Source organism: Kogia breviceps, chromosome 17, assembly GCF_026419965.1.
Source record: "Kogia breviceps isolate mKogBre1 chromosome 17, mKogBre1 haplotype 1, whole genome shotgun sequence".
Taxonomy (NCBI): Eukaryota; Metazoa; Chordata; class Mammalia; order Artiodactyla; family Physeteridae; genus Kogia; species Kogia breviceps.
In genome coordinates this window covers 17137709-17156990 of record NC_081326.1, presented here as the reverse complement: position 1 = coordinate 17156990, position 19282 = coordinate 17137709, and the positions used below count along the sequence as shown (strand labels likewise).

Here is a 19282-nt window from a genome sequence, read left to right as displayed (position 1 = left end):
AAATCAAGAATAACTTCCAAGGGACTTCCCTGGTGGTCCAGTGGTTAAGACTCGGAGCTTCCACGGCAGGGGGCACGGGTTCAATCCCTGGTCAGGGAACTAAGATCCCGAATGCCACACTGTGTAGCCCCCCCCAAAAAAGTAATTCCCAAATTTCTATCTGGGGAAACTACCCAAATGTTTACCAGGTCACGTGGGAAGGAGCTCTAACCTCTTCTGTGGAGTAGCCCCCTTTTTCAACTGTTTTGTCTTTCTTTCCAAGAAAGACATATCTCCCACTCTCCTCTTATGGGAAGTTAGCTTGAATCCTCTTGAAGGAGCCAAGACAGAACCAAGGCAGAGTCAGAGAAAAGGAAGACAGAACCTCAGCTTAGGCCCTTCTCTGCTCTTCCCAAAAGGGGTCCATGCAGCTCACTGGTGGTCCAGTCCAGGTCTCCTGGCAACTATGCAGGATGCAGCACCCAGGCCTCAGATGGTATTAGGGGCTTGCACAGTGTCCCCCCACAAGATATATTTAACTCCTAACCCCCAGTACCTGTGAATATGGCCTTATTTGAAGATAGGATATTTGCAGACAGTCAAATTAAGATGAAGTAATTAAGGTGGGCCCTAATTGAATATGACTGTGTCCTTATGAAAAGGGGAAATTTGGACATGCAGACTGACATGCATAGAGGGAAGACCCCATGAAGGCACAGGAAGAAGATGGTCATCTACAGCAAGAGTCTCCTGGGGCCGCCAGATCCTAGGAGAGAGGCCTGGAGCAGATCCTTCCCGAGAGCCTTCAGAGGGAGCACAGCCCTACCAGCACCTTGATCTCAGACTTCTAGCTTACAGAACTGTTAGATGATAAATCTCTGTTGTTCTAAGCCACCCAGTTTGTGGTACCTTGTTACAGCAACTCTTGCAAAATCCTGAAAATAGGGCTAACAGAATTATTAAGTTTAAAACACCTTTGAAATATCTATTTATTTATTCATAAATGTGTTTTGGAAAGAAATGAAGGGGTGTGTGTGGGGGTGTGTGTGTATAAGAAGTGGAGGGACTTCCCTTGTGGTCCAGTGGGTAAGACGCTGTGCTCCCAATTCAGGGGGCCCAGGTTCTATCCCTGGTCAGGGAACTAGATCCCACATGCATGCCGCAGCTAAGGAGTCCATATGCCGCAATGAAGATCCTATGTGCTGCAGCTAAGACCCAGAGCAGCCGAAATAAATAAATAAATAAAATAAATATTTTTTAAAAATAAAAGAAGTGGAATGATTATGTGTAATTTTTATTTTATGTTCACTTGCACATATTTTCTAAATATCATATCCTAAAAATGTATGACCTTTGTAACAACAACAAAAAGGAAAGTTATTTTAAAAGTTGGTAAGTATGCTCCTTACTCATTTGATTCCCAGAGTTTCAAGGGACGGTTGACAGCATCAATGCTTCTTAAATCAGAATGTCCTGAGCTCTAAGCCCATATATTCGGCTGCCAGATGGACATGTTTATTTGAATGTTCCCAAATGACCTTGAGCCCAACGCGCCAAACCAGAACTCGTTATCCTTCTCTTTAAAAATCTGCATCTTCCTTTTGCACACATCAGTTCTGATAATGGCACTTCCGTCCATCCAGTCAACAGCCCTGGAGCAGTTCTTGATTTATCTAATGTTTGCCTGCCACACGATATCAGTCAGCACTTCCCGCCTGTCCTGTTCCTCAATACGTGCGCTCTCTTTCGTCTCCTCCTCTTTACTCCCAGGGTCGCCCTCATGGTCCCTCACACAGCCTCCCAGCTGTGTTTCCTTCCATCCAAGTTTCTTGCCTCAGCCAACCCCACCTCCCTTTGAGACAGGCTGGGACCTGGGAGCCTTTGCTGCAGTGCTTGCACCTGGACTAACGTCTCCTCCAGCAACAAAGCATAGAGAAAGTGTAAGGGAGGAAAAATAACTGCATGCAGGCCCAGTTGGGACGAATCATGGACAACAAGATACAAAAAGGCCAAAAAAACCCAACTGCCACTTGTGAAGAGCCGGAAGCAAAAGCTCGGTGTCGGGAGCAAAAGCAGGGTACTGCGCATGCCCCCTGCACACAACACCACCTAAGGGGTGGGCAGACCACGTGAGCCACGCCTCCGGACGACCCTGGACACACCCCTACCCTCACCCCTTATAAGGAACCAGCTCGCCCTCCTCGGGAAGGGAGCGAGCAAGGGAATCTGTTACGAGCGGGGGGCTACTCATTGTTGCGGTGCGCAGGCTTCTCACTGCGGTGGCTTCCCTTGCGGAGCACAGGCTCTAGGCGTGCGGGCTTCAGCAGCTGTGGCACGTGGGCTCTAGAGCGCAGGCTCAGTAGTGGCGGTGCACGGGCTTAGTTGCTCCGGGCATGTGGGATCTTCCCGGACCAGCGCTCGAACCCGTGTCCCCTGCATCGGCAGGCAGATTCTTAACCACTGCACCACCAGGGAAGTCCCTCTTATCAATTTCTATCGATCAGGGAAGGCTAAGAACCCTCGTCGGTAACACTTCCATAAGGACCCTACTTATCCGCAAAAATGGAAATCTCAGTGGGTCATCCCCACCCACTAACAACAAGATGCAGGCCAATATTTTATGCATGACTTACATGTTGGCTCCTTCCCCCTTTTCTAGGCTCACCTCCAGCAATTCCCCACAAACACATTCTGCTCCAGCTACAAAAAAGCTACTCCTCAAATAAAACATATTCCTTCGTGGCTAGATATGGTTGCATATACTGTTTCCTCTCAGGGAATGTCCTTTTTCCTCACTCTCTGATGTTCTCAGACTCAAGATTCTAATAAAAGACTCTCTTGAAGCCTTATCTGAGTTCTCCTGTCACAGTAAGTTAGTAACTATGCAGTTAAGACTAAGAGCATATAATCTATTAGCATTTATGACATTTCCTTGTAACATTTGTTCCCATGACTATTTTTCCCAGAACAGAGTGACCTTCTGAAGAGGGAGAACCTATCACTCAACTTTGGATCACTACAACCTAAATCATGACTCGCTCAAATTAGGTTCAACAGATGTTTGTGGAAGGCAGGGAGGGGAGGTGGAAAGAAGCAGGCAGGCTGGGTTGAGTCTGATACATCTTTGATCTCAAGAAAGTGAAACTTTGAAAATTCACATAAATGTCACCATAATCCCACAGAGATTAAGTGAAATAATTGTAAAGCTGTTGTATGAGAGAAATGGACACTTTTTAAACAACAGTAATCTACCAAGAGGATTTCTTTCGCTTTTTTGTTGTTGTTGTTTTGGTTTCTTTTTTTTTTCTTTTTTTTTTTTTTTTTTGCGGTATGCGGGCCTCTCACTGTTGTGGCCTCTCCCGTTGCGGAGCACAGGCTCCGGACGCACAGGCTCAGCGGCCATGGCTCACGGGCTTAGTTGCTCCGCGGTATGTGGGATCTTCCCGGACCAGGGCACGAACCCGTGTCTCCTGCATCGGCAGGCGGATTCTCAACCACTGCGCCACCAGGGAAGCCCGGTTTCTTTTTTTTTTTAGGCCACAGTGCAGGCTTGTGGGATCTTAGTTCCCTGCCCAGGGATCAAACCCATGCCCCCTGCAGTAGAAGTGTGGAGTCCTAACCACTGGACCACCAGGGAAGTCCCAAGGATTTCTTTCAAAGGGGAAGAAAGCATGGCCAGTGGAAGAGTAGTTCTTAAGAGTTAGGAGGCTACTCCATTACCAGATCTCCAAATGACCAAGGGCACGTTACTGAACCACTGCAGACATCAGTTTCCTCACTCATAAAAATGATAGGACTGGGTTTCCCTGGTGGCACAGTGGTTAAGAATCCGCCTGCCAATGTAGGAGACACGGGTTCGAGCCCTGGTCCAGGAAGATCCCACATGCCACGGAGCAACTAAGCCCATGTGCCACAACTAGTGGACCTGCGTGCCACAACTACTGAAGCCTGCACGCCTGGAGCCTATGCTCCGCAGCGGGAGAAGCCACGGCAATGAGAAGCCCACGCAAGGGAGAGTGGCCCCTGCTCTCCACAACTAGAGAAGGCCTGCGCACAGCAACAAAGACCCAATGCAGCCAAAAATAAATAAATAAAATGAATAAATTCATTTAAAAAAATGACAGGACTATAAAGTCAGGAACAAAAGAAGCATCCTATTATGCATATGAATATTTAATCACCATAATTCTTGAATTCTCACGCTGAGCACTGTACTGAGCTTTTTAACACACATTCTCTAATTTAATCCTTAAAACCACGTAAAATAGGTTTCACTGTCCCCATTTCCCAGATGAGGAAAACGAGGTTGATAGAGGTTAAGTAACACCCAAGGTCACATTGCTGACAGGTAGAAAAGCTGGGACACAGACTCAGGTGTTTATGGCTCTGAGCCCAGACTCATAAGCAATGCCAGCTCCACAATGTGTATGTGGCTTGGGGGTGGCAGACAAGTTAGAGATGAGGAGAGTTGGATGGCTGGGAGACATATCTTGAAGCTTCATTTGCATAGCAAGCAGATCGGTTTACTTTTTTTTTTGCCACACTGCACAGTTTGTGGGATCTTAGTTCCCCAAGCAGGGATCGAATGTGGGCCCTCGGCAGTGGAAGCACAGAGTTCCAACCACTGGACCGCCAGGGAACTCCCAGAAACATTTTTTTTTTTTTTGACTGCTAAAAAATGTATAACCCAATTGATGTCCCTGTCAAAGCAAGTAGAAGACTTTCTGTTAAGAATTTTTATATTACTCTCATTCCATTAATTCTCTACCCTTATTTTCCATTTTTGTCCCATCTAATTTATGTTATGTTGCTCAAATTAACATGTGCATGTAAACTACCTGAAATCTTTTTTTAAACAGGAGAAGGCACTGGTTAATGGTAAATAATTAGAGGGGAAAACATTCAGCTGCAATAGTAATTTTTAAAATGTTAATAAAAAGCAATTAGGCTTGGGGGCTTCCCTGGTGGCGCAGTGGTTGAGAATCTGCCTGCCAATGCAGGGGACACGGGTTCGAGCCCTGGTCTGGGAGGATCCCACATGCCGTGGAGCAGCTAGGCCCGTAAACCACAACTACTGAGCCTGCGCATCTGGAGCCTGTGCTCTGCAACAAGAGAGGCCGCGATTGTGAGAGGCCCGCGCACCGCCGATGAAGAATGGCCCCCACTTGCCGCAACTAGAGAAAGCCCTCGCACAGAAACAAAGACCCAACACACCCCAAAATAAATAAACTTATTTTAAAAAAAACAAAAAAACAATTAGGCTTAATCTTTTTAACCTAATAAAGTTTTTTAAAAACTTCTTTTTTAAAATGATAATGCCCTATACCCTGAGAAAACCATAATTCAGAAAGTCATGTACCACAATGTTCATTGCAGCTCTACTTACAATAGCCAGGACATGGAAGCAACCTAAATGTCCATCAGCAGATGAATGGATAAAGAAGATGTGGCACATATATACAAGGGAATATTAGTCATAAAAAGAAACGAAATTGAGTTATTTGTAGTGAGGTGGATGGACCTAGAGTCTGTCATACAGAGTGAAGTAAGTCAGAAAGAGAAAAACAAATACCATATGCTAACACATATATATGGAATCTAAAAAAAAATGGTTCTGAAGACGTAGAGAATGGACTTGAGGACACGGGGAGGGGGAAGGGTAAGCTGGGACAAAGTGAGAGAGTGGCATGGACATATATACACTACCAAATGTAAAATAGCTAGCTAGTGGGAAGCAGCCGCATAGCACAGGGAGATCAGCTTGGTGCTTTGTGACCACCTAGAGGGATGGGATAGTGAGGGTGGGAGGGAGGGAGATGCAAGAGGGAGGGGCTATGGGGATATATGTATATGTATAGCTGATTCACTTTATTATAAAGCAGAAACTAACACAGCATTGTAAAGCAATTATACCCCAATAAAAATTTTTTTAAATAAAATGATAATGCCCGATGTTAACAAGACAGAGATTAAACTACTATACGTATACATTGCGGGTGGTACAATGTATAAACTGATACAATCTTTCAGAAAAGCAATTCGGCCTTATGTAAACAAAACCACTTAGATTCAAACCATTTAAGCTCAGGAATCTCCCTTGGAGTTATGTGTTAACTCCTTCTTCCAAACTTGAGAATATTCAAATCTAAAATATGAGAGTATTTACATATGCATTATAATATTATTTATAATAGTAAGAATATCAGAAGAAAACTAAATGTCTAATAGGAAAATAGTTAAGTAAACCAGGGCATACCCACTAAGGGAGATGTTTCATTTGTAACATTTATACTCTGATTTTTAAACCACATGGATTATCTGGTCAAATAATAAAATAAATTAATTTTTAAAAAGAAAATAATTATAGTACAGTACACTTAAAACTGCGTAACAATATGCATGAATTTAAAAATGAGAACAAAATACTCCAAAATGTTCTTAGAAATATGATTCTGTGACTTTTTGATTGTTTTCATTTTCTGATTTTTGTTAATGTGGCAATATGATATATAGAATTTTTTTAACTATTTAAAATACTAGTTTAAAAATTATTAAGGAAAAATTCATGGGTTTACAATAAGTGACCTTTAAGTTCCTAAAGTTTGAAATTTTATGATCCTGTGAATAATTCCAGGGTGGAAAAAAAGGGGAGAAAAGACACTGAGGGAACGAATGTAACTGCATAGAAAAATCTATTGTGTTTTTATGAAAAATAATAAATGTAATGTTTAGAAACAGAGAACCATAACCAAGAGTAAATATACAGTATTAATCTGAACAAGGTAAAAATTTTAATATCCCTTCAAACACACCAAATAAGTGTAATCTTAATAATAATCCAGTAACCTGGATTATTATTATTATTATTATTATCAGAAAAGGAGCTTCACATTTTTAATGTATTTAATTTTCATAGCGTTCTCATAAGGTATTATACTTTATTCTGAGGGTAATACGAATTGAATGCTTACCTCCCTTCAGAGCTCTGCAAAAAGAATAATAATCATCAGATCCTTGGCAAATAACTTCTTTGCGCACTGGGAAATTCACGGACTTAAAAGATACATAGATATTGAAATATAAGCTTTTTATGTCTCTTCCTTAAAAAGAAAAAAATTTCATTAGCCCCTCAAATAAGGTATTTTTTAATAAATATTTAATAACCAACATTTACTGTATACTTAAAATATGCCCTGTGCTTTTCCTACATTATTTCATTTAATTATGACAACTACCTATAATGTGGATATTATTATCCTGTTTTGTAGATGAGAAAACTGAAGTTCTGAGAGGGCCACTAGTTGATTGTAATCAAATAGAATGTTCCACAGTGAGAATTATGTGGGCTATGCCTAAAAACAGAATAACCTATATTTTTGAGAAAACTATCAAATGAAAATAAAAAATTTCCAGGTGTAGTCATAGTTCCACTAGGAAATTCAAAAGAGAGAGAAGGGAAAGGAAGTTGTTTTTTTAAAAAATAAATAAATTTATTTATTTATTTTTGGCTGTGTTGGGTCTTCGTTTCTGTGCGAGGGCTTTCTCTAGTTGTGGCAAGCGGGGGCCTCTCTTCATCGCGGTGCACGGGCCTTTCACTGTCGTGGCCTCTCTTGTTGCGGAGCACAGGCACCAGACGCACAGGCTCAGTAGTTGTGGCTCATGGGCCTAGTTGCTCCGCGGCATGAGGGACCTTCCCAGACCAGGGCTCGAACCCGTGTCCCCTGCATTGGCAGGCAGATTCTCAACCACTGCGCCACCAGGGAAGCCCAGGAAGGTTGTTTTGATGAAAGATTTCTTGGAGAACAAAATTGAACCTTTTGATTAAAAATTAAGTAGATGAGTTATTTATTATTTCCTCAGGATCTCTTTATTACCAATGAAGATGGAAAATTCCAGGAAGAAATGCATTTTGCTCAACTCTTCTAAGTTACTCAGTTGGCCCAACTGGACAAGATGCACAATCTTTTTTAATAATGCAAACAATTATTGTAACCACTACCTCATGGAAAGTATTTTCCTAATAAGGTCACCATGATTCACTGTAGCCATAATAAAAATTTAAAAAATTTTTTTCCATCTTTACCTTGAACTTGGCTATTCAGAACAGAACTTCCAGCTCCTTCCTCAAAACCCTGTCCTTCCTTTAGTGTTGGTGCTACCACTCTCTTCTTCTTGTCCTCCAACCGTTCTGACTCCTCTCCCCAGACTAGCTCACTGACTCATCTTTCTTAGGATTCTCAGTGCTTCTCAATTTTCACACTGCACACTCTCCCCAGCTTTAAATACCACATAGGGTAAGGACTCCCAAATCATCATCTTTAGTCTCAACTTTTCTTTTAAGCATCTGTCCCCTGTGTGAATTCAGTATCTCTACTCAAATGTCACTTATTACCACGCCCAAAAGATCCAAAATTGATTTCCTTATCTTCATCACCAAATCAGCACTAGAATTCCTAATCCCGGTCAATCCTACTAGCATCCCTTTTATTCCCATTACCACTATCTTAATGCAGGCTCTCGTTACTCTGAGCCTAAAGTACCACCAAACTTCCTTACTTGTCTCTACTTTCAGGGTAAAGTGTAGAGAAGAAGAACGATATACAGTCTGTTTCAAACAGTGGCCCCGTGGCCCACGCCATGGACATAGACCTGAACCTTTCTCAAAGCAGGGATGTGTATAGAAGTTGAAGAGCTGTTTTCACAAGGGATGCCTTGAGATACAAGCACATGGTAGCGTGGCATCCAGTGATAATGCAGAACAAAGAATCTTCTTCCATTTCTGTGTGGAACACACTATGATTCCAGTCTTCAATGATTCCAAGAAAGGAAGTGCTGCTTTGACATCTCAACCCTTTACATCTTGAGAAGCTTCTTGCCCTTAGATATCACTGTGGTCATGTTAGGCATGTGAACAGTGGTTGAAGTGAGGTACCACTTGCGTGGCTCAGCAGGCCAGAGATATCAATGTGGGTGTTGGAGGGAGAGACAAGAAACATGGTGGCTCTCGGGGGTTTAGCAAAGAAGACTGTTTTTGAGCTCACCTAACACAACTTTGGGAACTCCTGGAAATAACTTTGAGGAAGGCTTACGATCCAGCTGTATATGTCAATTAGTTAATAGTGATATATAATTTATTAGCAAGGCTATGAAGTCTCAAATCATTTCCATTCTCAACCTATTTTTGGTACAAGATTGCTCTTACAGCTCTTACTGAATTTAAGTAGAGATAGGGCCACAAAAATAAGGTTGATTTCTATGAATGTGGCCCACATTTTATACAGATGTTCTAGTATATTCTAGGGAAACTCAGGTCATAACTGCAAAGCATTATTAAAATAAATGACTGAATAATTCGTTCATCACTGAATTAATATCATGTGATATAAATGTCATATTTAGTAAGTGATTAGGGTATTTGTGGTGGCCATGGAGGTGTGCTGCTTAAAACTCCCTTCCAAAGAATCTGTGGGGAGGAGAGCAGTGGGCAGACAGCCACCAGCTACTGCACTTTCAGATATATCTTAGCACTCATCCTGAGGCCAGACTCCAACGGTCTGTTGCTGTAATGACAGAGCATAACAAGGACACTAGAGCCAGCCTACTCCTGCCTATTATGGGACACGTGTGACAGGCAATCTTTGCTCTAAGTCTCCCCACTGACCTGGCTGAGGATGTCTCAGGGATGCATTTTGGTCTGACGACCATCCTACCAAATTCTTCCTTCCTTCTCTCTGCATCCTCTCCTTGCCTGCTCTAGCTTCCTCTTTCCTTTATTGTTCACAAACATTTCCCCCCCAAAACTCCTTTGTATGTCTAATTCCTTCTTGGTATCCGCTTTTCAGAGAACCCTAAGTGAAACTGTGTTGTATTATTATTACTTGGGTCTGGAAGGCCTGCTTCCTGTGTGTTAAGGGGAAGGGGCTCACTTGAAAATGAGGTCATTCATTATGTAAATAATCACTTTTGCAAACACCTAGAGGTAAAGCATACCACATAGCCCAGAAAACAAAACCTGAGAAAAGACGAAGAACTTGTAGAGCCTTCGCTGGGCAAAAATTTGGATTATTTTAGGGGATTAAGAGATATAAACTACTATGTATAAAATAAGCAACAAGGATATATCATACAGAACAGGGAAATATAGCCATTATTTTGTAATAACTTTAAATGGAGTATAATCCGTAAAAGTACTAAAACACTTATGTTGTACACCTGAAATTAATATAGTATTGTAAATCAACTATACTTCAGTAAAAAAAAAAAAAAAAGTTTAGATTATTTATTTCACCCTTGGCCAAGAAAGTGGAGCAAGTAGCTCGTTGTTCTTTCCTCTGTGCTACCACTAAGAATTATTGTTAAGATTTCACTTATCATACTATATTATCTACACATCTGTCTCTCCTATTGCACTGAGAGATTCTTGAAGGTCAAGAGAATGTCTTATTTATCAATGAATTCACAGCACCTAGCATAATACTTGAAATAAACTATACATTTACTAAGTATTTTTTAATGAATAAATGAATGCAGAAACAAAGTGTCAAGATACAGGTTTTCAGGGAAATTAAGGCATAAGTTTATTGTCTATCATTTCTAGATTCTCAACTACCTTTTTTCCTGTAAGCTGGAGAACTAAAATCAGGGGGATATGTTTCTTAGCTTATTTATGTAAAAGCACATTTTAAAGTATAAGCTCCAAATATAAACTAGGATGTAAATGATAATAGTGATAATGAAAACAATAATGATAATGATGATGATTACAACTGAATTTCATCCTTACAGGTAACAGCTGACCGATAGGAGACGATGAAAGTTTTGTGTGTTTTCACAAACACTCAGATCCAGCCCAATGCTATCACCATCACCCAATTAACTTTTATGAGATGATGGCAAGTAAAATCATAGAGAGGGAAAAGAAGAAATAACACAAAACAAAACAAAAATCATTGCCTTTTTTCATATAATCATCATCATCATATTGTTTTCTAGAAAGGTCACCTTTAGGAAAAAAAAGTCCTGGCTTGCTCATACACAAATCTTTGACTCATGGAAACCCAAGTTTACTTATCAGCTGAATATCTAATGATTGATAATGGATATATCTAGTAGATGGTTAGAAGTTTCAAATTATTTCAATTTTTACCATGCCATTATGTAATCCCTCCTCATGAGTATGAGCTAGCCTAGTGACTTGCTTCTAACAAACAGAATACAGCAAAGGTGATAGGGTGGCACTTTCATCATTAGGCTACATAAGACTGTGACTTCTATCTTGTTAGTTAACTGTCCCCCTTGCTAACTTCAATGAAACAAGAAGCCATGATGAAAAGGCCCACATGACAAGGAGCTGAGGGCTGGCCAACAGTCAGACAGAAACTGAACACTGTCAACGACCACGTAAGCTTAGAATTGGGTCATTCCCTAGTTGAGGTTGAGCCTTCAGAAGAAACCCTGGCCAACACCTTAATTGCAGCCTTGTGGGAGACCTCCTGAAGGTGACACAGGTAAGCCATGCCCAGACTATTGACATACAAAGACTATGAGATAAAGAATATGTCCTGTTTTAAGCCATTAAGATTGTGATAATTTGTTACACAGCAAGAGAAAACTAATACACATACATTTAGAACACCATCATTTTTCATTGATATTTCTGGAACCCTTTTAATTGATCTACAAAAACAAAACTTTGGACTTACTTGGAATGTAGTAAAGATACAGATTTCCACGGCCTCCCTTCAATGTTATACAGGGCTCGGCATTTACTGAAATAGGGAATTTCAAGTTATCTAAATGGAATAAAGAAAATGTCAGTAAATTACTATAAATCATTTACAATAAGTATTCTGAATATCAGCCCCCCAAAACTACTTTTAGCATTAAAATTTTATAATGAGAAAAGCTGAGGGTAGTTAAAAATATCTCCCTCCCCAGAGGAGTGAAGTCAGCCAGATGGTAGAGTAAAAAGTCCTCCTTCCCTTGACAAACACACCAGTTCAGTAACAATTTATGGACAATTTCCCTTTGTGAGAAATCAGAAACCAACCGAAAGTTTCCTGCATCCAGGAGAATGTAAAACCAGACTCACCAATTCAGTACTGAGGTTCGGGACACCTCTCACAAGAGACACTGCTCCTGGCATAGCATAATTAGGAAGAGATAACCTACCCCTCTATTTCACTCAGATCGAAGAGATTGGTTCATGTGTTCAGAGCCCCAAATTTTCCAAGGAGATCCCCAGAGGACTAAAGAAAGAAAGTCTGAACAGTGTTATAATTAGTAAGGAGATTGAATCAGTAATCAAAAATTTCCCAAAGAAAAGTCCAGGACCAGATGGCTTTACAGGAGAATTCTACCAAACATTTATGTCAGAATTAACACCAACCCTTCTCAAACTCTTCCAAAAAAATGAAGAGGAGGGCACACTTCCAAACTCATTTTATGAGGCTAGCATTACCCTGATAGTAAAGCAAGACAAAGACATGACAAGAAAACTATAAGCCAATATCCCTGATGAGTTTAGATGCAAAAATACTCACAAAATATTAGCAAACTGAATTCAACAGCACATTAAGAGGATCATATACCATGATTAAGAGGCATTTATCCATGGGATGCAAGGATGGTCTAAAACACAAAAATAAATTAATGTGATATGCCATTATATGGCATATATTTTATTCTTGGCCATTTATGCCAAGAATAAAAATCACATGACCATCTCAATAGATGACAAAATTCAACATCGTTTCATGATAAAAACTCCCAGCAAACTAGACTTAGAGGAAATGGCCTCAACATAATGAAGGCCATATATGAAAAGTCCATAGTTAACATCATACCCAACAGTGAAAAACTAAAAGTTTTTCCTCTAAGATCAGAAGCAAGGCAAGGATACCCACTCTCAACATAGTACTGGAAGTCCTAGCCAGATGAATTAGATAAGAAAAATAAACAAAAGGCATCCAAATCAGAAAAGAAGAAGTAAAATTTTCTGTTTGCAGATAACATATATCTAGAAAACCCTAAAAACTCCATTAAAAATTGTCAGAACTAATCAAAAAATTCAGTAAAGTTACAGGATACAAAATCAAAATACAAAAAAAAGTTGCATTTCTATACACTAACAATGAACTATACAAAAAGGAAATAGGAAAACAATCCCATTTACAATAGCACCAAAAGAATAAAATATCTAGGATTAAACTTACCTAAGGAGGTGAAAGACTTGTATGCTGAAAACTACAAAACATTGATGAAAGAAATTAAACAAGACACAAACAAATGGTAAAATATCTTATGTTCATTGATTGGAAGAATTAATGTTATTAAAATGTCCATATTACCCAAAGCAATCTATAGAGTCAATACACTTCTATCAAAATCTCAATGGCATTTTTTACAGAAATAGAAAAAACAACTCTAAAATTCATATGGAACCACAAAAGATGACAAATAGGCAAGAAGATCTAGAGAAAGAGGAAGCATCACATTCCTGATTTTAAACTATACTGCAAAGATATAGTAATCACAACAGTATGGTAGTGGCAAAAAGACAGCCATATAGACCAATGGAACTGAACAGAGAGCCCAGAAGTAAATCCGTGTGTATTTTGTCAACTAATCTTTGACAAGGATGCCAAGAATGCACAGCGGGGGAAGGACAATGTCTTCAACAAATGGTGCTGGCAAAACATGCAAAAGAAAGAAACTGGACCTTTATCTTATACCACAAATGAAAACCAATTCAAAATGGATTAAAGACTTAAACATAAGATTCAAAACTAAAAACCCTAGAAGAAAATAGAGGGGAAAAGCTTCATGACATTGGTCTTGACAATGATTTCATGGATATAACATGGAAAGCAAAGGCAGCAAAAACATGAATAAACAAGTGGGACTATATCAAACTAAAAACTTCTGTACTGCAAAGAAAATAATCAACAGAGTGAAAAGGCAGCCTATGGAATGGGAGAAAATACTTGCAAACCATGTATCTGTTAAGGTGTCAATCTCCAAAATATATAAGGAATTCCAACAATTCAATTGTAATAAAACTAATAACCTGATTTTAAAATGAGCTAAGGACTTGCATTTGTTGAGATGTGGATGGATCTAGAGACTGTCATACAGAATGAAGTAAGTCAGAAAGAGAAAAACAAATATCGAATATTAACACATGTATGTGGAACCTAGAAAAATGGTACAGATGAACCGGTCTGCAGGGCAGAAGTTGAGACACAGATGTAGAGAACAAACGTATGGACACCAAGGGGGGAAAACCACGGTGGGGTGGGGATGGTGGTGTGCTGAATTGGGTGACTGGGATTGACATGTATACACTGCTGTGTATAAAATTGATGACTAATAAGAACCTGCAGTATAAACAAACAAACAAACAAAAAATACTAATACTAAACTTTCTTTGGGTTATTTGTATGGAAATATGTTAATATAAATGTTTCAGACATTACATGAAATTTCTAAAAATCTTATATGTTCTGGTATAATGTTATAAGTCATAATTCTAGTTATTACTTTAAAATGTATATCTCAGAAATAACTAAATTTCCTTGTCAATTGCATTATTATGAACTTTCATCAAATCTTTAACCGTGGTCATTTTTAAGTCTTTTGTCATTTACAGACAGTTCTGGGTGTACTCTGATGCTTTTGCAAAAATGTTCCTATAAAAGGGTTTCATCTTCAAGGAATTCATGGAAAAGACTCTGACAAGTACACGTTTCTGGTAACTGACTATACTGCTGAACTGAATGAATAAGCATTTTCAGAACTCTAATAGAAAACTGATGAATCAAAAGATCAAGGTTAAAAAAATTAATTACATGGGACTGAGTGAACTGATGAGGATGATTATAATTTTTGTGATTTTCTGTTTGAAAAAAAAAAAATCCCACAAGGACTCAGAGGCAAAAAATATACAAATCAATTTTCACTGCAAAGTAAAGGAGCTGTTACAGTGGAGGATTACTGGACTGAATGTCAATATTATGACATAGTATGAGTGTGTTTCATGTTTGGTAATTGCAATCATTGTTGTTTTGTTGTGGTCATCCATGTACAATGCTTGGTGTCCGTTTATCTCGTATAAAAATAAAATACAGTGTGTGTGAAAAAATTAATTAATTAATAAAATAAAATAAAATAAAATGAGCTAAGGACTTGAATAGACACTTCTCCAAAGAAAACATGCAAATGGCCAACAGGTATATGAAAAAATGCTCAACGTCACTAAGCATCAGGAAGATGCAAATCAAACCCACAATGAGATATCACCTCACACCAGTCAGATTGGCTATTATGAAAAAAAGAAAAGAAGGACAAGAGTTGGCAAGGATGTGGAGAAACTGGAATGCTTGCACACTGCTGGTAGGAATGCAGAATGGTACAACTGCTCTAAAAAACAATACAGAGATTCCTCAAAAATTAATAATATTACTACCATATGATCCAGCAATCCCACTTCTGGGTACTTAACCAAAACAATTGAAATCAGGATCTCGAAGAGATATTAGCATTCCTAAATTCACTGCAGCACTATTCACAATAGCCAAGATGTGGGAACAACCTAAATGTCCATCAACAGATACATGCATAAAGAAAATGTGGTATATACATACAACGGAATACTATTTAGTCTTAAAAAAAAGGAAATTTTGCAATATGCTGCAATATGGATGAACCTGGAGGACATTATGCTAAAGGAAATAAGCCAGTCATATAAGGACAAATACTGCCTGAGCCTGCGTATCTAAAATAGTCAAATTCATAGAATCAAAGAGTGGATGGTGGTTGCCAGTGGCTGAGGGGAGAGGGAAATAAGGAGTTATTGATTAATGGGCATAGAGTTTCAGTCAAGCAAGTGAATAAGCTGTAGAGATCTGCTGTACAATTTCATGCCTGTGGTCAACAATGATGTACTGTACACTCAAAAATTTAAGAGGGTAGATCCCATGTAAAATGTTCTTACTACAGTAAAATAAAATTTAAAATACTGTACGAATACCAAAAAAACTTCCTAAAATGTAAACAGATTAGTATTTTAATGCCCTTACATTGTTAAGGTGGAGGTTGAAGGTAATGAATTACTTTAAACTGTGGGGAAGGGGGTGAACTCCCCAAAACATATTTTCATAAAATTACTTGTTCCATTTTCATACTTTTTAACCTGTTCTTTTCTACATTGCTCTTCTTTTCTATACTCTCCTCACCTCTCTGCATGTTCCATTGGTTAAAAATAGAAAATACACATCAAGTACTTAGAATTCTAGTAAATGGTAAGTGACTGAATACATGAATGAATGAGTTAATAAACAAATCTTCCTAAATAAGAAGTTTCAAGAAGGATGTAGAAGAGCTTATAAAAGCACTGAGGAGGAGGGGAAAGAGACTAAACCAGTTTTATTTAATTTGCCCGTGAATGCAACCCTTAAAATTAATATCTCATTCAATGAATTGAGTTTGCCTACAATAAAAGTCTCACAGAATGAGCTATATTAAAAGTCATTTCATTGAATCATGGATGTCCACAAACATTTGATGCAAAGATGTTTATTCCTGTGTGGATTATGACCAAAGGAAAACCTGCCCAATTTGCAATAACAAGGATGAAACCTGAGGGCACTGTGCTAAGTAAAATTAGTCAAACAAAGAAAGAGAGGGGATTACCTGGTGGTCCCGTGGTTAGAACTCCGAGCTCTCACTGCTGAGGGCCCGGGTTGGGGAACTAAAATCCTATCAGTCGTGTGGCACAGTCAAAAAAAAAAAAAAAAGATAACTACTGCATGACTTCACTTATATGTGGAATCTAAAAAACAAACACACTCAAAAGATAAAAAATAAACTCACAGACACTGAGGCTGCTAGAGGTAGGGGATGGAAGATCAGAGAAATGAGTGAAGTGGGTCAAAAGGTACAAACTTCCAGCTATAAAATAAATAAATAATGGGGAAGTAATGTACAGCATGGTGACTATGCTTAATAATACTGTTTTACATATTTGAAAGTTGCTAAGAAAGTGGACCTTAAAAGTTTTCACCAAAAGAAGAAAAAAATTGTAAGTATGTGAGGTGATGGATGCTAACTAGCTTTAGCGTGGTGATCACTTCACAGTATATACAAATATCGAATCATGTTGTATACCTGAAACTAATATAATGTTATATATCAATTACATCTCAAGTAAAAAAATACTCAGAGGTGACTGAATAAATATTGTGCATCTATTTACTGAATTAACATAGTCATTAACATGAATTTTTAGGATATTTAATGTTATAGACATTTATGGTATACTATCAAGTTTTAAAAAATGCTGGTTAACCAACAGTATATATAATATGGTTCTACTTTTACTGTTTTCAACATATATCATTATATATCTAAAAGAATATTTACCAAAATATCAGAATGTTCATAGTGGTTAACTCTTAACTGTGATAGGCTTATGGTGCCTTCTTTTCTTTTTTTTTCACCTATATATTTGAAGGTTTGAATAATTAATATACTTATTAACTTTCTTACCATGAAAGGTTGACATGGTATTGAAACGTGGGCACTTTCACATGCATTATTGACCACAGTGCAATGTGTCTCTTCTTTCTCAGTGATAAGCTTGTAGAAGACCCTCAGAGCAAGCCAACCAAGCCTCTGGAGCAGAGCCGGGAACAAGTTAAAAGCAGTGAATCACCAGGGCCGTGTTGTATGTCATAAGGGCAATTCTCTATTTTCAGTTAAGTTTCCCACATGTCTGAAGTTGGTCTGATTATGATGAAACCATCGACAAGTCAATGCAATCAGACAAATGTTCAGAACACCCCTATGGGTGCTCAGTGTTAAGCCAGCACCAGAGCAAGGCAGAGTGGGGTAGGGTGGAGTGAGGGCGAGGAATAGAAGTGTAACCTTAATCTTTATGTCAGGAAGCCTAAGATTCTTCTAGGAAGACAAGACCACCATACATTAAAAAAATTAGATGTCAGAATCAAAAGATCACATAACAGTACATAGCATGTGATTTTTAATTTATTTGCAAAGGTTTGGGAACTAACAGAAAATAGCTTTATTACTGTAAAGTCACCATGTTGATGGTAAAATTCTACATTTGGTTTATTAAATACCAAAGAAAGTAGTGACCAGGTTCTGCAAAAGCACAGTACAAGAGCCTCCGGTTTCCCCTGCAACCACAAATGTCAGCATTGCGAATCCATCATAGCACTTTTTCCCACTGAGCTCTGCCTCAGAATCCTTCTTAACCCAACAGACCAGGCAACTGCAGTTGGCACAGGAAATGAAACCAGTGCCACCCTGAGTGTTGGTATTAAGTACTATTGGAGATCAAGGGAGGAAGCATTAGCTGGAGTTGAAGCATCACAGCACTTCATTTTACCTCTTTAACAGAATTTCCATTACATAAGTACACAGTTCCTTCTGACAGGAATGCCCTGTCCTCATTGGTCTAGAAACTCCTTGTCTGCCTTCAAAATGTATTCAAATATCAACAATGCTGTTAAGTCTTCCTTGACTCCTCCACACCTCCACAGCCCGACAGCCACAAACACACTATCATTCACAGTACTTGATCATCCTTCAGTGGTCATTTAAAATGTTTACTACAATTATTTGCTTGCATGTCAGTCTTCTTCATAAAAATAGCACAAGCCTTGAGGGCAGGAAGCACGTCTCATTCATTTTTCGTGTCTCTTGCGCATAGCACACTGTAGATAATAAGTGTGTGTTTATTCACTTCTGCTTAGCACCAAATATTGCTCTAGGCAATAGAGAAACAATGAACAAGACAGGCAAGGGCCTGGCTCTTGATAAATGTACACTCCAGTAAAGAAATCAAACAGGGCCATGAGAGGAAGACTGAGTGCACGGTGGGGATGGAGGAGTTGGGGGTGGCAATGGGTAGAGACACCTCAACTACAGTATCCAGTAAGTGAGGGACAGAAAGCAGCCAACCCTGTGGACAGGGTTCTAGCTAGGACAGAGTCCTAGCTCCAAATGGCTCTTAGACTTCCCAGTGGCCATGTTGAGTTTGTAGAATAAACAAATGAATCCTGGTGATACGTATAGTTACCCCTCCTACTACACATAAGTGAGACAAAAGCCAGAAGTTCCTTGAAGATACCAGCTACATCTTAACATAACCTTTGCATTCTCAGTATTCCTCAGCATAATAATGAAACCTAATGCCTATTAAAGACGTATTAAACTGAATTAAATTCAACTGACTTGACAAGGCTCTGTAAGGGAGGTAGGACTTTTGATGGACCTCAGA

At 39.0% G+C, this 19282-nt stretch overlaps 1 protein-coding gene across 2 annotated transcripts in view; it reads right to left on the bottom strand.

Annotated features, from left to right (window-relative positions):
• Positions 1–19282, bottom strand: part of LY96 (lymphocyte antigen 96) — a 29994-nt gene that overhangs the window by 5030 nt on the left and 5682 nt on the right. Inside the window, exons 2-3 of one of the 2 annotated variants that reach the window (XM_059042963.2) lie at positions 11682–11771; positions 6951–7079 (exon numbers count right to left, since the gene is read on the bottom strand). In XM_059042963.2, coding sequence (XP_058898946.1) covers positions 6951–7079; positions 11682–11771 — 219 coding nt within the window. The remainder of the gene's footprint in view (positions 1–6950; positions 7080–11681; positions 11772–19282) is intronic. The other variant, XM_059042965.2, reaches the window with a different exon arrangement.